General features: G+C 40.2%; 1 protein-coding gene across 1 annotated transcript in view; it reads right to left on the reverse strand.

The window, feature by feature from the left end:
* Mtmr7 (myotubularin related protein 7) overlaps nucleotides 1-17,669 on the reverse strand; it is a 77,041-nt gene that overhangs the window by 43,159 nt on the left and 16,213 nt on the right. The window contains exons 2-4 of the mRNA XM_051182306.1: nucleotides 11,583-11,705; nucleotides 9,655-9,817; nucleotides 1,032-1,189 (exon numbers count right to left, since the gene is read on the reverse strand). Of these exons, the coding sequence (XP_051038263.1) occupies nucleotides 1,032-1,189; nucleotides 9,655-9,817; nucleotides 11,583-11,705 (444 nt within the window). The remainder of the gene's footprint in view (nucleotides 1-1,031; nucleotides 1,190-9,654; nucleotides 9,818-11,582; nucleotides 11,706-17,669) is intronic.

The raw sequence follows: 17,669 nt of genomic DNA on the forward strand, positions 1-17,669 counted from the left end.
ATCTTTAATAGCTACATGAATGATAACAATTACCTAAAGCAAAACAGTATCTACAAATATACACTGAGACAATCTTCTAAAATAAAGGAGCAAGAATGTGAATAAGCAATTTAAAGAGTCACTATGGATGGCCAATAAACACAAGTACTATTTAAACAAGAAAGACCAAGTATGTAACTACAAACAAAGGAAGGAAGGAAGGTATGAAGAGTGGGCCTGGAGTCTATCTCAGTAGTACAGCGTTTGCCAGACATGCTCAGAACCGTGGGATTGAACCTCAGAAAATATACCCACGAGTACACAACAGTTAAACCAAAGATATCATCATTCATATTTTCTCTCTCTCCCTTCCTCTCTCCCTTTGCCACCCCCCCCCACTTCTATCTCCCTTCTCTTGCTAACTTCCTAGAGTGTTAGGAATTAATACTGAAGCTAATACTGACATGTGAGTTCATCACTGGAAAGAACAAGGGATAGACTTGGCACCCCTTCCCTTTCTCCATACTCCTTCTTGGGAGTATAGGCACATTTTTTTTTTTTCCACATCTCTCTAGGGAGCCTCTTGGTGACCTTATGTACCAACTGAGAATCCAGCAAACACATCAAGAGGCTGGTGCCAAATTGCCATCAGATTTCCTCTGATTGCTCTACTAATCGTCCCCTGTGCTATAAAAAGATGTGATGGGAGAATGAGGTCCCAGCCAGCTCTTCCATCAACTGGCTGGCCACAAAGTCTCCACTGGGCCTTCCCGAGTCCCCACATGCTCACCCCTTACCAGGAGAAGTATGCAGGGATGGTCTTGAGGTGCAGTTGGAAAAGAAAGCCACAATGGGCCTGGGACACAGCTCAGTGGCAGGCCTAAGACACTGGATTCAATCCCCAGTAGTGCAGAGTACAGGAATCAGCAAAAAGAAGTCACTTGGGGGCCCCCCAGACTTCATCTATGAAGAGGTGCTGATTCTAAAGGAGATAAAAGTTATCAATTCCATGTGAATTTGTGCTCAGATTCCACTATGATGGTACCACTCACTCTGTAGTCTCTATTCACGTCGCTGAGCTGCCAGTGGTTATCAGGGAGTCCCATCCTCTTGTATTCTTCACTAAGATCAATCAGCAGCCAGCCCTGTTCTCTTTCTTCCTTATCCAGCTTGGGATTGAAGGAAAAGCAGTATAACTCCTCGTATTTCACTGCAAAAAAAGAGAGAGTAAATCCAAATCAAGCTAAGTCAAAGCCAGAAACTGCCCAAAAACATTCTGTCCTAGTTGGAGTTCACCATCCCAGCCTCCCACCCCTAGCAAAGGGACAAGGGCACCCTGTTGCTATGGACAGGGTCACACAAACCCCTCTCAGCAATGACAAGGAGACCTTGGGGCATCTGTATGCAACTCTGTAAGGGCCTCCTTCCCTGCAGAAAGTGGGCCTTTCCTTGTCATTGGGCAGTATTGTTTACACTGCTTCAAAGGTGAATATATTTTCCAAAACACAAAAGATATGGAGCATGAAAACAATTAAGAATGTAGGAATTCATCAGACATCTGTTGTGTTTGGATCTGGAATGGATTCTAAGAGGCACATATTTGATGCTCACAAAATTAAGAAAGCAGATAAAAACATTACAAAGGCTATGGATTATGTTATGTTGCAATTAAAAACATGTATTTTAACAACTGCACACAATTCAACTGTGTTGCTCTTAAAATCTTTACAAGAAACAGTAATAAAATCAGTTCATAATAGGCAGAAGCCTGGGCATAGAGTCCTAACTGAGGGACACATCAATGGAAGCCCGTCTTCAACTTTTCTTCCCTCAGGCTAGTGAGTTCAAGCTCAAGAGCCTGACTTGCTTCCCCTTTCCCACTGAAATCTAGCATTTGGTTTTTTGCTCTGGTCTTGTCATATAAGGGAAGTATACAGTCCACCATATAAGCCATACTGCCATTACAAAAGTTCCTGCTGGTGCATTAAAAAAAAAATAGGAAACTGAAATTAATTTAGTAATGTTTAATGCAATAAGCTAATATACTTACTTTAACATGATATATATGTATATATATATATATACATATATACATATATACATATATATCCACATTTTGTTCCATGTGTAGTTTGTATCACTACAGCTCAGTTCAAGAACAGCAACTTTGAAAGTTCTGGGTGGGCAGTTGTAGCCTGTGGCTACCATACTGGAAGTAGGAATTCCTAATAATGATGAGAGCTTGTCTTGCTCTAGATTCTGTTCTAAGAAACCGATCAATCCAGCTGGTAGGCACTACTACTGTTCTCACATAGAAGATGAGAAAGGTGGAGCAAATGCTGAAGAACAACATCCATGCAGAGGCACACAGAACAGACAGCATCCATGCAGGAGAGTGAGGCAAGCTGGCCACAAGCTAGGTATCACTGTGCCCGATGGTCCCACAACAGTTCTTCCCTTACTTCCTCTTCCCCATCCTGGCAAACTGCCTGTCTTGCCAATGTGTGCCTATATCCTCCCAATCCGTGGCAGCTTGCTGACAACATTCTGTGCAGGCAATTTAATGCTCCCAAGTGTGACTAAGGCCCTACAAAGGATCTGGCCACCATCAAGAGGCCAAGTGGAACTCAGCTGTAAGGTTGTTTTGACTGGCATTAAGATTAGTCACCCACATGAAAGAAGAAAGACAAGAGTCATATTTTGGAGGAAGATAAGGGCATTTTTCAAGGAGTACATCATTTTCATTAGACATGTAAGAGGCACATGTCTTTCTTGACATCACTGTTCCAAACTTAAGAGCAGAACACCAGGTGGGCATTGACTGGATAAGAAAGGTGCACAGGCACACTCACACAGACAGACATGGTCAGTACACACAGCTTCTGTCAGATGAGCCAAGAGGAACAGGAGAGAAGGTTGAGAGCCTGTTCCAGGAAGAGCTGGTTCAACACTGACCCATCTTTTCCAGTACAGAGTTTTCATGACTCAGACTTCTGCTGCCATAACACTAACTGCAAAAGCAATTTGTTGAAGATGCCAAAAGGATCTCTTGAGAAATCTTCAGCTCCCTGGGGATGATAATGGAAGTCAAGCTTCCTTTTGTTAAATGTTTACAAATCGGTTTAAAGGTAGGAAGATAAAATCATCCTATGACCGACAGTTCTCTGTGTGTGCTGATACTGAACAGTCAAAGTGCACAAAACCAAGAACACCAGACAGGAAGATTCTGGAGTCAGAAGACATCAGACTAAGTTTACACTAAAATTATAAAATGTTTCCTTTTGGACATTTTTATAGAAAAGGATGATAAAAAAATCCTCAGGCCCAATTTTACCATTCCATATGAGGACAAGAAAGCCTCCATTTTATTTTGTTATTGTTGGCCAAACCTGGATCTTGCTAATGTACTGTGGGCAAGCCTAATACTCAGAAGCCAGCCTACACTGTACACCAAGGACTATGTAATCTGTGAAATGAAGAAGTACCCTAGCACACATGTAAATTTTACAACTGGTTCCCATTTCATAATTGTTCTGTTCCTCCAACCCCCAATGTTTGTCACAAAATATGGTAAAATTTTAATAGTTATCAGGAAGTAAGATAAAAAAAAATTTAGACTAAAATGTTTAGGGATATTTTTTGTACATTTTTTTAAAATTTGTATATTGACAAATTCTAGGCATTATACATTTATGAGATTCTGTGTGACAGAAATTATTATTATTATCATTATTATTTGTGTGTGGATACAGGTACAGGTGTATGTGTGCCACAGCACAGGTGTGGTGGCATGCCAACTTTCAGGAGATGGTTCTTTCCTTTCACAATGGGATCTTGAGATCAAACTCAGGTTGGTCATCAAGCTTGCATAGTGAGTCACCTTGCAAGTCCTGTTAAGATTTTTAAATACAATATGGAAGGATTAAATCAAGCTAGTGAATTCCAAACAATAAACAGGTTTGTGATGAGAACATTTGGAATCTACTGAAATGTATGATATTCAATAGTAGCTAGGCTTGTTATGTTGTGTAACAGATCAACAAACAAACAAACAAAGCAACATCTGCCTTATTCTCCCTAACTGGGGCTTTGAACTCCTAGATGACACATACCTACTTCTACTCGTGAATGTCCATCATTCTTTTCCCATGTCTGTTGAGTCCACCTGTTTTAAACTCCAAACCTTAACTCCAAGGTGCCATATATGTATGTCTTCCTGTGTCTGGCTTGTTATTTAGCACCTGGTTCTCTATTTATATCTACTGTGTATTGCAGGAACTAGAATAATGAGTGTCTCCCATAGGCCCATGTTCTTAAATACTTGGACTCCTGTTGATGCTATTCGAGGAGGTTATGGAATCCACCGGATGTGGAGCTTTGCTGGAGGAAACACATCATTGGGGAGGCTTTGACAGTTTTATAACCCACTCCTAATTTGTTCTCCCTGGTTTTGGGGTGTGGTTGAAGATGTGATCTCTCAGCTTCCAGCACCAGCTGTGCTCTGGACTCCAACCCTCTGCAACTGTAAACTAAATAAATTCTTCTTTCTCTAAGTTGTCTTTGCTGATATTTTAATCGGAGCAGTAGAAAAGTAATGTGTATGTAAGACTGGGCATTTTTCTCTCTGCTCATCAGCTGACAACTGGCCCTGGTGTGGATCCTGCTACAAAGAACAAGGAAGGAGACATCTCCCTAATGTAACCATTTCAAATGTGTCAGATGCATCAGATAGTAGATCAATGTTTAGTTTTTTTGAGGAGTGCCCATACTGTTTTTGATAATGGCTATACTCATTTATATTCCCAGTACACAAGAGTTCTCTTTTCTTTATACCCTTTCTGATCTCAAAGTCTTTTTGTGGTTTTGTTTTTACCTCCCTAATGACTAGTGATGCCAAGGTTCTTACCTGTTACCCATGCAGATCTTTTTAAAGTGTCTAGGTTTGGTCTCTTGTAATTCTTACTTGGATTATGTATTTTCTTCATGAAGAGTTTAAGTCCCTTATATAATTTGGATAGCAATCCTTTATCAGATATATGTCTTACAAATATATGTCTTACAGTACACAGCTGTCTCTCCATCCATGAACTATTCCCTTGGTTGTACAGAAGTTTTTCATCATATAAAAATCTTCAATTTTGAACAGACAGAAAATTTGCCTATTCAAGCAAGGCCATCTCCCTCAGCTGATTCACCCCTCTTAAAACAGACATGAGAAACATGCTCAGACTTTCCATATTTCCAAGTCTGCACCATCACATCCATCAAAACACCTTCTGCTGCACTGATAGGAGGGGAGGCTGGGGGTACTCATCTTCAGGTGTTCTTATTAGGAGGCCTCACTAGACCTCTTCCTATGCAAAGCAAAGTACAACAATAGAAAACAAAGCAACACAATAACAACAAGCCAAGTTTCTGAACTATAGAAGTAACCTAAAGCACACCTTTAATTTTAAAAATTGCTTTATAAAATCACAGAAAGTTACAAAGAAACTGTATTACTACACCATTTGCATACTACCTACTCAGACAATATAATTAGCTTAACAAAGGCAGCCTCCTACCCAAAAAAACAAATTGAAATTCCTAAAATATTGAGTAAAATTAATTAAGCATGAATAATTCTGGAAAGCCTGATTAGTATTTCAGTCAAAGCATAATGAAAATGGAGATTTGTACACTTTCACTATTTTAGACTATTGCTCACTGTGCCTCCTCACCCTGGGAGCAAGAGTCATTCCCCTCCAGCCCAACCTCCCTCTCTCACCATTATCTTCTCTCTAAGATTGTCGAATTCCCTGCTTCCTACAGGAAACACAACTTCATCAAGTGTAAACTCTCAACTTGGAACCTGTCACTGACCCCTCTGGCTCCTTCTCTCCACATAAACGCTATCACCTGGCTGGTGTGGAGAGAGAGGTGGGTCAAGAGGGACACATTAGAGTAGAAGGAATGTAGCTTGTTTTGTAACCATCGGCAGAAAAAGTTATGAGAAGAGGGTATTTGGAAAACTGTGTGAAGAGATCTTATCTCCATGTAGAACACCTTGAGAAAATAGAGGGTAATTTAATGTTAAAAAGTACTTTAAAAATTCAAAGAAAAACAAAAGGGGAGAAAAGGCCACCAGCTAACATCAGGATGCAGAACTGTGGGGTTTTTAGGACTAGAAGTTAAGTATTGAAGACATTTCACTGAATTAAGTCAACTCAAAATAAATGTCATGGAAGGCCCATCAGAGAACAGCAAGAAGAAAACACAGCCTGTTACTGGATTTTGCACCTGTTAAATAAAATAATAAGGGTGCCTTAGCTTGACTATATATTGTAAACAAGTTAAAGTTCAAGTTATATATTAGGGCTATGGACACTAATGCCATTGAAGAGGACCACCAGGCTCAGACGAATATCATCAATAAAAAGATATCCAGGAGAGACAATAAAGCCTTGTAAACATGAGGACCGAGATTAACCTCTAGAAGTGACATTATATACGTCCAGACATGGTGGCTCACACTTGTAATTTCATCACTGGAGAAACAGTGCCAGGCAGATCCCTGGGGAATCATCTGCCTGTCAGCCTAGCCTACCTGGGATCCAGGCTAGTAAGGGATCCTCTCTCAATACACATGGTGGCCTCTGCAGAGATGGCCCAATGGTTAAAAGCACCAGATGCCCTTGCAGAGAACCTAGATTCCATTCCTAGGCACCACAAGCAGCTCTTAATGCCAGTCCCAGGTGATCTCACTCCCTCTTATGGCCTTCTCCTCTCAGGCACTGTATACATGTGGTGTAGACATAAACACACGCAAATACTCATCCACATAAATTAATAAAACACAAACTAAAATAAAAATTAAAAAAAAAAAAAACATGGTGGGACAGTTCTTGATGAACAATACTTGACGATGTCCTCCAGCCTCCATATACATGAAGACACGTGTGGAAGCAGACACAGACAAACTAAAAAATAAAATGCCACTGGAAATTTGCTCAAGCATCAATAATTTAGACAATAAAAAAGATCCAAATTAAGCAAATGAGACAAACTCAATCATGAGATTTTTGAAAACCATAGCAAATAGAGCTGTGCATGTAGCTGAGTGGTACATACAGTAAGTGCTTTACATGTATAAGACCCCAGGTCCAATTCCCACCACCAAAAGAAGGGGAAGACACATATGCAGAAGAATTGGGAATTAAGATGAGCTTTTTTAAAAAGGCTGTAATCTGGTAACAAATAAACATAAGAAATTGTTTAAGTATTGAAGAATACACAAACACTAAAGAAGGCAAAATAACTGATATAAAAATAAACATCAGGAGGCAAATTAGGAGGGGGAATAAAGACAGCACAAACATGGGAACGCAGAGCCCTCTGAGAATCAGGCTTCTGTTAGAGAATTTCATATCCTTATTAGTACGTCAGACCCACCGGGTGAATGTATTTTCTTATTTGGGTCCAACCTTTAACTAAATTATCTTACACTGGTATCTTCTATAATCCATAACCAAATGCTTACCCATCTTTGTTTATATGAAATGAGAACCAGTTAAATCTCTTCCAATTTTTTGTTTTAGTAGTCCCAGAAATCCAAAGGACCTACAGAGCTTGAAAATATTACCTTCATAACTCTTGAATTAAATCAACTCCCAAAAAATTTTTAAAAAAAAAAAAAAAAAAAAAAAAAAAAACCAACAAACAAAAAGTCTTCTGTAGCACTCTGCAATTAGCCATATCAGCAAGAGATGAAGCATGTAATCCCTATTGATGACCAAAATCATCCCTGAGCTGATGTGGGACCCTATACTGTGCTAACTCTTCCTTCCCCTACTTTTTTCTCCCCCATCCTCTCCCTCTACTCCTTACTGATATGCCTATACCTGGAATAATGATACATTTTGTCAACTGTATCCAGACTGTCTGTGATGAACCATGCTTGCCCCCAGCAGCAAGCTGCTGCTCTGTATAGGGAGCCCTCTAACCTTGTCATCTCGTTCCTGATATGAGTCCTGTCTGAGACTACAGTCAGTTACAGCACTGCATTCAGCCCCATGCTCTGGGCTCTGTCCCATCTTCCCATGCTTATAAAGCAGGTCATGTGTTACACAGCCTGACATTTCAAATGCCAGTGTTTCAAAACACTAGAGACATTTTAAATCCATCAGGTGATAGTTTTAATTCAATTAATCACTAAGTTTTCTTTTATGGAAAAGGCAGCCAATCAGGTCTTTGGCTCCATTTAATATATAATGACCAAAATGTGACCTTTGAAGAAAAGGTATGCTTTTGGAAGCAGAGGGGCCCTCACAGTAAGTTCTAGCACTTCCTGCCAACCCCCATCCATGTCCTTTCCCACCCTCTGAGCTGCTCTCCCAGCTCCTACTTAGCCCCTCCCATTTCTCTAGCTCTTCCTAAATCCCATTAATCCAGTCAGAGCACATTTATTACCCTGCACATCCATTAATCAGTGACACAGAAATTGCTGGCACACAACTCCTCTTGCAAGCTCTACTGCATGCAGCCTAGCCCTACATCTTCCCAGAACTGCTGTTCCAATTATAGAGCACCCTCCAGAAAGTTCAACTCATTTTCTGGCTTACTCTGCAGTTATTCTTAACATGCTTGGAGGTGGGATAAAAGTCTCAACCAACTGCCTTGAAAGAAGAACAAAGCAAAGTCAAAATGACCACACTGAGCCACAACCCCCAGGTATCACTTCAGTAAGTAACATTGGCTCTAAGCTATCTGCAAGTGACGAAAGTCAGAACCAAGCCCTACACCTTGCAAAGATCACAAACTTCTCATCCTGAACCAAAATGCATTTGTTAGATAAGCACATACCCTATTTCCCCTATTGATACCTTCCATGTGACACTTAAGTTCTATCTAGATGATATCATTTTACAAGAAACCTGGAAGCATATTTTCTTAAAACAAGCTCACACAAACCTTATAGAGAGTCAAGAACACTTCTCTAGAGGTATAGCGCAAACTCCCATCTAAGCATCCAGCTACTATAGTTACACAGACTGCCCAGTTTTCATCTCCAAACATTCTTCCCATCGCATGTATAGGAGTGTTCTGTTTGGGAGAACCAAAGCATACTCCATCAACATTCAGTGATGCTAACGAAACCTAGGTAGTAGTTACCTCACGAAACTCTATCTGCCGACAGAGTAGCTCACACCTTTAACTCCAGCCCTAAGAAAGAGTGGCAGGGGGAACTCTGAATTTTAGGCCAGTCAAGGATACATAGTAGGACCCTATATCAAAGAAACAAAAGAAAAATATGCAAGAAACTAAACCACACCGTATGTGGAAGAATGCACTATAAGTTTTTGATAATAACAGTTTCCATTCAATATCGTATGTTCTGTCCTAGGCCTCATACCAAGTGACTCAGTTACCAAAAAAAAAATTTTTTTTTTAACAATGACTTTAGGCTGAAAGAAAAATACATTATAATGCCCCATCTAGGAAAGGAGAACACAAGGGTTATCAAAAGAGGCTTACCTAGTAAATAACTCAAAGGATACCTCAAAAGACAAGGCTAATGTACCAGATGACGGTTAGGGCAAAGATAACAAGCAAGTCCTAACACTTATACAAATTCTTCATCATGGCTCATGCCTTTCTTCAGAAGTCACATATCAGATGCCGAGCTCCTTTGCTTACCTGGCCGTGCAAGGCGTATCAGAGAGATGTACACATCGTGGCAGTCTCTCTCCTGTGGTATGACAAGTTGCACAATCTGAAAGTTCTTACAGCGAATAAGCAGTGGACAGCCAGTAGCCGTTGTTGCCTGCTTTTCAATGGTCGAAATCTGACTGTGAAGAATCTAGGACCAAAAGTTCAAATGAATACAGTAAGCACGGATAAAAAACAAAAACAACAAGGACAAATGGCTCTCTGAGCCACACAGATAAGAAATATTCCTCAAAATTTTGCCTCGCTCAACACTTGCACTCTGTTTACAAGAACTGGAAGATTCCAAGTAAAAATCAGCTGTAGAAATCTGTAGTTTTAGTTTTCCATTCTAAACTGTCTGATAGCCACACTTATTATTTTTGAAGAGAAACAGTCAGCATTTAAATTTGCACAGCTCCAGGTAGAGAACATTTTGGTAGGTAAATGCTGAATACTTGTAATAGCTAAAATTAAATAAGGTCATGGGAAGTTTGTAAAATAAACCTTTGCAATCAACAAAAGTTAGATATGGCACCAATGGGAAATGCCACCATGCTCCTTAATTCCAAGTTCAATGTCTACTTGTTCTCTAAGCTTTTGGTGGTCAGTCTGCAAAAGAAAATACTTCACTCTTTCATTGTTTTTTTCAATGGGCAGATAAGAGTACACACACACATACACACACACACACACACACACACACACACACACACACACACACTGTGGAATGATTAAATCAAGGTAAGATTTTTATGGTGATACATTTGAAAGTACTCAAGATATCTTGAAATATATAATACATTATGATTTAATATAAATCCTAGTACACAATACAACCTCAAACCCTTGTCCTCCTATCTGAAAGTTTGTACCCTTTGATCAGTAACTTCCCATTCCTTTTTTCCTTATCTCATCCACAGCCTTTGCAGTCATCACTAAGAAAACAAACTGATAAGAAAATAAACCATTCCGGACTGTGACTCCCTCGCTTCTGAAGAGCTCTATTTCTGTCCTTTAGGGCAAGGGCTCCATGATATTCCTGTCTACTGTGTAGTACTACCTACCTTCTGCTAACTGTAGCCCTGCCCATGAAGTATGGGAATGGAATCTACAAGTCAAGATGTTGGCTGTGGGTGATAAAGTCATGTTTGTGCTGCTACATAACTTCAGATATGTCTAACGCTTTGATGATTAAGCACAAAAATACCCGATGATGGGACTAGTCTCTAGCTTTCCTTTTCTTGGAAAAATTACCAGAAAAGTAAAATCAACATGATAAAACAACAGAACAGATAATCTATTAGATCCTGCATGGGAGTGAGCCCCCTGAGGTCCCACCCTTACTGGAGGAACTACTGGCAACTGATAGCACTTGAGAAAGGGAGAGTCAATCTCTTGGGACATGGTCCCAACAGTTAACCATGTGCATATGGACAGTCCTAACTGGACTAAGTCATTATTAACAACAATAAGAAGAGGAAATGAGAGGGAGACAGGATGGGAGCAGTAGGGGGTGCTGGAAGGAAGTATATAATCAATACATATTGTGTGAATGTATGAAACTTTCAAAACATAACAAATACTTTAAAAACATCTGCAAATAATTGTTATATCAAATCAAGCACTATAGACATGCTAAAACAGACACAACAGAATCTCCTCTCCATGGCTATGACAGGAAGTTGCTACAGCTTCAGGTCACTGCTAGGCCTATATTTGATGATATCTAAATAATCAATGTTCCAAGTGCTCCAACCAATGTGAGTGCATCATGTAGATATGACTGTGATTTCATAAGAAGTCCTTTTTTCTTTTGATACACACCAGAAATTGTCTCCAAAATGCCCAAAATAGTCTATGTTCTCTACCCTGAAGCAAATGAAAAACATGTAAGACCAAAAATATAGATAGCATACCCAGGTTTCTTTCCTTGTGTCTGGTGCATTTTCCACGAATATGACATGAGTAGCCGTCAAATATAAAGTTCCAAGCGCTGCTTTTTTACAAGACACTCGATCTACCAAGCGGACATTTTCAACCTAGGAAAGTTTGAGGAAAATCAAAAGATCCAATCACAAACACTTAGTAACCTTATATCCTTATACTTACACTAAAACTTATATCTGAGAATACCTACAATAATTAAATCAAAATATGCCCCTTAACTCAGCAGCAGACTATGATAGTGTGTATCAGATAAAACCAGTTATGAAAATATGACTCCAAATGTGCCACAAAACATTTACAAGCTGTATTTTTTTTTTCTTGAGTGTTAAATAGGTCAGTGTTTTTTATTGCACTATAGTTATACAAAACTTAGAATTTGTAAAGTTGTAGACATTGCATATGGATGTTTGCTTTCATATCAACTACTACAGTAGGGAATACAAAGATACATATGGAGAAAAGCATGCCAGAGAAAGGTACATAAAGAAACCCTAAAGATTATGATCTGCATCGATTTGCTGGAAAATCATTCTAATGATTCTAATGAATGGACTCCTTTCCCAATTGTTGTGTGTGCAGAAATGCCTTTTTTTTTTTAGCAAATATTTGTATGTTTTTATGCAGAGTAATTTCAAAGTTATTGCAGTGGGACTATCACATGACAAACCACAGAAAAGACAGGACAACCTGTGCCGGTTGTGTGGGAACTGAAACACAATGATTTCTGGAGTGAACTGCTCCTTTTTATTTTAAGGTATATTTTGTTTCAGTTATGTGTGGGTTTGTGCATGTGAGTGCAGATGCCTGAGCAGGCAAGCAGAGGGCATGTCCTGGAGCTGAAGTTGCTGGGGACTGGGGACCACTGGTTGAGTCCTTGAGAAGGACCCTTAAATGCTATCTCTTTAGCTCCTTTCATTCATTGAAATAAGTCTGAAATATTGCAGGTTTTACCTCTTCTTTGAGCCAAGACTATTTTAAGCTCCCATATGGTTGCATAATTTTATTTACCAAACATTCTATTTTGAAGTAACTTTAATAAAGATATTATGAAACAGCTATGGAAGGAGAAAAAATAGAGATGTTATTTCTATAGCATTTATTTGGTGGGTGGGGGGAATCATTTGGCTGTTTAAATATATTTAGCTAAATTAGCTTGGGTTAGTGCACTAATTAACAATATGTAAAAGTAAAATACAAATCATTTTTTTTTCTGCCCTTAGGACTAGTGACACTGAACTTTATTCTAACATACTGAACATAAGGTAATATTTTAAGATTAAAAAGTATTCAGTATGGAATACTCTCCTCACAAAAATGAAAAAGGCTATAGCACTTCAAAGTATTTTTAGAAAGCCCACTAGAACAACATGAGGTATAGAGATGCTGGCAGAAGGGAAGACTTAATGGAATTATTCCCATGTCTTTTTGTTAACTTTGGATGCTGCTGCAGGGAAACCAAATTTCAAAGTCTGGCAATCGTTCTCACAGGTCCCAGAGCTGTCAAAGGCAATTTTGAAGCTCTAGAAGAAGAAAAAAAATAAATGGAAGAAAAATAAATAAGAGAAAAATACCAAAATGATCTGCCAGTGTGTGCAACAATACAAGAAATGGTGAAGGAATGTGACAATCCTGTCACTGGACACAGTGTGTGAAGACAGAACAATGTTTGGGGACCACTTCACAGTGCATGCTAGGGTAGCTGGAACAACCTTAAATGAAATAAGTCCCCGAATCCTGAAGACATACTGGTTTAATAGTGATGTTTCATTGTCCAGCTATCTCAAGTCTACTGCATGTACATAGCAGTAAAGTTTCTTATAGCTGAAGACGAGACTTGGAAAACTACTCATCTTCTGAACAAAGTTAATGCAACTTTTTTTCCTGCTCCTGAGAAGACTACTGATGACACATAGGGGCTCATACTCTGGAGATGGCATTTAATATATACCAAGGATTTTGGGTTGTGCATCTACCACAAGCTTGACAATTTTGAAATGAAATCCATCTATATGATGAATGGGATTGCATATCAATGTTACTTATTTGGCATTGCTCTTTTCTTCCTTTGTGGGACATAACATTGCAATGCTTGTTATTACTGGTGTCTAAGCTTTGCTCAAATGCAGTAAAGTTACAGAGTTTGGCGTCCTAAGAAATGTTGAAGTCATGGATGTTAGAGGTAAGCTTGGGGAGAGAAGACATCTGAGCAAATGCAATGTTTAAAGTTCCCAGGGAGAGGTGCTTGAAAAGCATACACAGGGCAGTCAGGTAGGATGCTGTAAGTAACACATTTCACTGTCAGGCAGAGAGAACATCTACACCAGCTACTGCTGCTTAATTTAAGGCAGCACTGGGGCCAGTAACACGGCAGACACCAGTCCTTTAGCAAGAAGAGGCCTGGGTACACGAAGACTGGAAGCCACAGAGCCACCAGAGGACAAGTGCTAAGAATGGAGGTGAGGGTGTGAGGCAATTCTAATCATTCAAACCCCACCCCAGAGAGATACGAAGCCAAAGGCATTTGAAAGAAAAGAGATCTACTGTCATGCCAGCGGAATTCCAAGTGCTTGTGAGAAAATTCCAAGAAAGCAAGAGTCTTGCAACCTCAATTTCTTCAGAAACTCGGAATTCCTCTTGGAATGGATTTTCATGCTCCTCCCAGGTGTAGCGGACAGGAGTGTGTTCACTGCAGCTGCTGTCACTCATGTGCTTCTATGCAGAGACATTTCTGAAACATGCAGCTTGTCCTCATGATTGAACACTTTATTCTTCTTAACCCTCGGGGTATGAATCGCCTGGTGCTCTGAATAAAGCTGGATATCGCATGAGACTAGTCGGCCTCATCTTTAGGCCCCGCTCTCCCAGGTTCACAATGCCAACTAACAGCAGTTAGTGGTCTACTTGGTGTTGCCCACACAAGAGCACCTGTGCTTGTGACGCTGCAGTAACTGACTACATTAAGAGGCGTGTGCGGCTGCTACAATCTTACTCTTGAAAGGACTGGAAAAGATCCCTTTGCTAAGGGTCAGAGGAATCGGAGCAAGGACTTATTCATGCTACTTATGCAAAATTCTTCCCCAACCATAGAAAGTTTCTTAGCTTTTAAAACTGGGCTATTTTTTTTCCAACTGTAGGATAAGTACTAGTTTACTTAAAGCTTAAAGAACCCCTAATATAAAAGGAAAAGTCAAGCCTAGAAGCATAATCCAAGCCAAAGCACTGTCCATCTTTTGTATACTGTGGAAAATATCTAGGCCTCATTGCAAGTGGTCTGTACTGGGTACAGAAGTGTTAGAGGAAACAATTCTCAGCAAGGCAGGTAGGAATTTAGCCTGTGTGCTTTACTGTGGCATCAATCCTGCCTTAGCCAAATCATCCAGACATACCAGCCTTGATATTTTGGACAAGGCAGGTCCCATGTCTAGCTGCATTAGGGAGTAAAGATAAATAACAGATTCTAAAACAACTGGAAATAAGATATGCTGAGGGTAGAAAGAAAACACAAGCTCCTGTGGAAGCTGGCATACATTCTCAGGATAGCTCTGGACATCCAAAGGAAAAGAAAACAGAGGTACTCAAAATAACCCTAGATGGCTCGGCCAGGCAGTAGTGGCACATGCCTTCAATCCCAGCAGTCAGAAGGCAGAGGCAGACATATTTCTTTGAGTTCAAGGCCAGTCTGGCCTATAGAGCAAGTTCCAGAACAGCCAGGGCAACACAGAGAAACCCTGTATCAAAAAACTAAATAAAATAATAATTATTATTATTACTATAATCCTAGAAACATCTCACACATCAGCCTCAATCCAAGCTGTCATGGTCCATATGAAAATCACTGCCTTAATAAACACACCTTTGTAGGTGTGTTCTTAAACTGTGCCATGTGTTATCTATCACTTTGGACATCTGACCTCACTCAATCCCCACTATACTATACACTCACGAGTCAGGTTCTTCATAATTCCCATTTCTATATTCTGTTTAGAGCCTTGATCAATGTCCTCAGATCAAGGGGACTAACTCGAAAACCTAAGCCTGTCACTCACCATGGCTGTGGACACCTACCAATGCTTCTGGTTATTCTGGAACTATTATTTAAAAAACAACATTTACGATAATGAATTCCCAATTACTTCAAGCAATTTTACATGCAAAATTTGAGTTTTGAAAACAGGGAGATTTATTTAGGCAAAATTACACTGCAAAACTATATTCAGAAACACTGCCAAGGCATTCTTTGAGACAAATCCAAAGACAGAAGCCTGGAAACTGGAAATGAGAGTCCCAACGCTGGTATAGACTGACTTTCGGGACTCCCAAAACTAATAAAAGAACTAACAGTCAACATGCCATTGCACTCAACAAGATGCTAATGGGCAGCAGTGTGCTGGGTACCGAGGAAAATCAACATGGGGAGGGAGGGCAGCTATTGCATGGCTTCCGGGACCTTACAGATTCTGCGGGAAGAACTGCAACAGTTTAACATCCCTTTTCATTCCTATCCCTCCTCTGCTGGGTCTGGGCTGAGGGGAATAAAGGGTTTTTTGAGCTTTTCTAGGACAAGGCTGAAAGGCTTCAGTCAAGACACAGAGCTCCACCTCCCACTGCCAGGTCTGCAAGCGGACACCCTGGCTGCAGAACAGCAACTCTCCTCTTTCCTTTTCTGCCTGAAGTCAGGAGGTGGATCGTATAAATCACCAACACACAGGCCCTCTCTCCAGCAACTCTCACCACGCTAACTGCTAATTCCCATCAGAGGAGGGCATTGCCTTCCACCCTGCAGGTCAGATATGGGACCAGTGAACTTTCTGGCCTGCAGAATCGACTGAAACTACCTGGGTAAATAAGTACAACTGCCCGGCAGAACAAGGAGTTCACAGGCAGAGTTAAGAGAAAAGGATGGGAGAAGGACCAGAGGCAGTGCCACGAATACCAAGTCTCCAGTGCAATATAAATTAGGCAGAAGGTCAGTGTCAATCATTTAGGGGAAGAGGTCCAGAGACTTGAACACAGAGAAATCAAAATGTCTACAGCAGCCAAAACCAAAGACAAGTTTATGTTCTAACCTAAGAAAAGCAGCTAGATAAATAATGTGCCATGCTAAATTTGGTACCATGACATTTTCTGACTCTACCAACATGAAAAGAAAAGTATTCACAAGTCAAGAGGCCTGGGCTCTGGATCAGATTCTGAAATGGGACTGCTAGGCAAAGGCAACTGAGTTCCCTGCTTCTGACCTGCAGGAAGGATCTAAGGGTCTTCAACGTCTCCCTTGATTTCAGGATGCCGTAGCTGTCTCAACAGTACTGTAGAGATCACCCAAAGCACAAAGGAGCCACGGTGTAAATGTACATGGTAGTGATAGAGTTTTCAAAGAAACTCAGCCACATGGGAAGGCAGTGGACCAGCAGAAAACTCTTGCAGCTTTCTACAGAAAGGAAGGCACAGTCTCGACAATAGCAGTATCCGAACCAGTCCAGAGGCTACATTGCTCAACATAGCTCTACACACAAAGTGAAGCCACGAGCACCCCACATGCAGGCATACCTTCCTAGTCACAGGCAGGTTTTCAGGCCGAGCTCCCCAAGCCTTACAACCCTCTCACTTTCCCTTCTTTTGCTTAAGTTAGGAAAAGACTAGCTGCATGCTAGAGTCTGAAATTTTTCCTGAATAATTTCTACCTGCCATAATTATAATTTAGTTTTAAGTCTGACCGATGCTCTTATCATGCATTAAAAACAAAGCCATTTGGTTGACTTAACAGAATGAACATCACACTGAATCTCCATCTTGGCATTTCATATAATATGACACCATTAAAAAACTTTAAGATGGAATAAAAGAAAGCCTTTCTTGGCTAGTGAGATAGTTCAGTCAGTAGAGAGGATTTCAGTTCTATTCCAGAACCCTAATATTATAAAACCAGAACAGGGTAAAAAAAAAAAAAACTCCAACCTCCAATTTCCTGGAAACTGCTGTTGGATTCTAATATGTACAAGTGATGAAGCTAGAGAAGTGACAAGTAGATTGGCTAGCCATCTGAACCCCATCTGCTC

This window comes from Phodopus roborovskii, unplaced genomic scaffold (assembly GCF_943737965.1).
Source record: "Phodopus roborovskii unplaced genomic scaffold, PHOROB, whole genome shotgun sequence".
Lineage (NCBI taxonomy): Eukaryota > Metazoa > Chordata > Mammalia > Rodentia > Cricetidae > Phodopus > Phodopus roborovskii.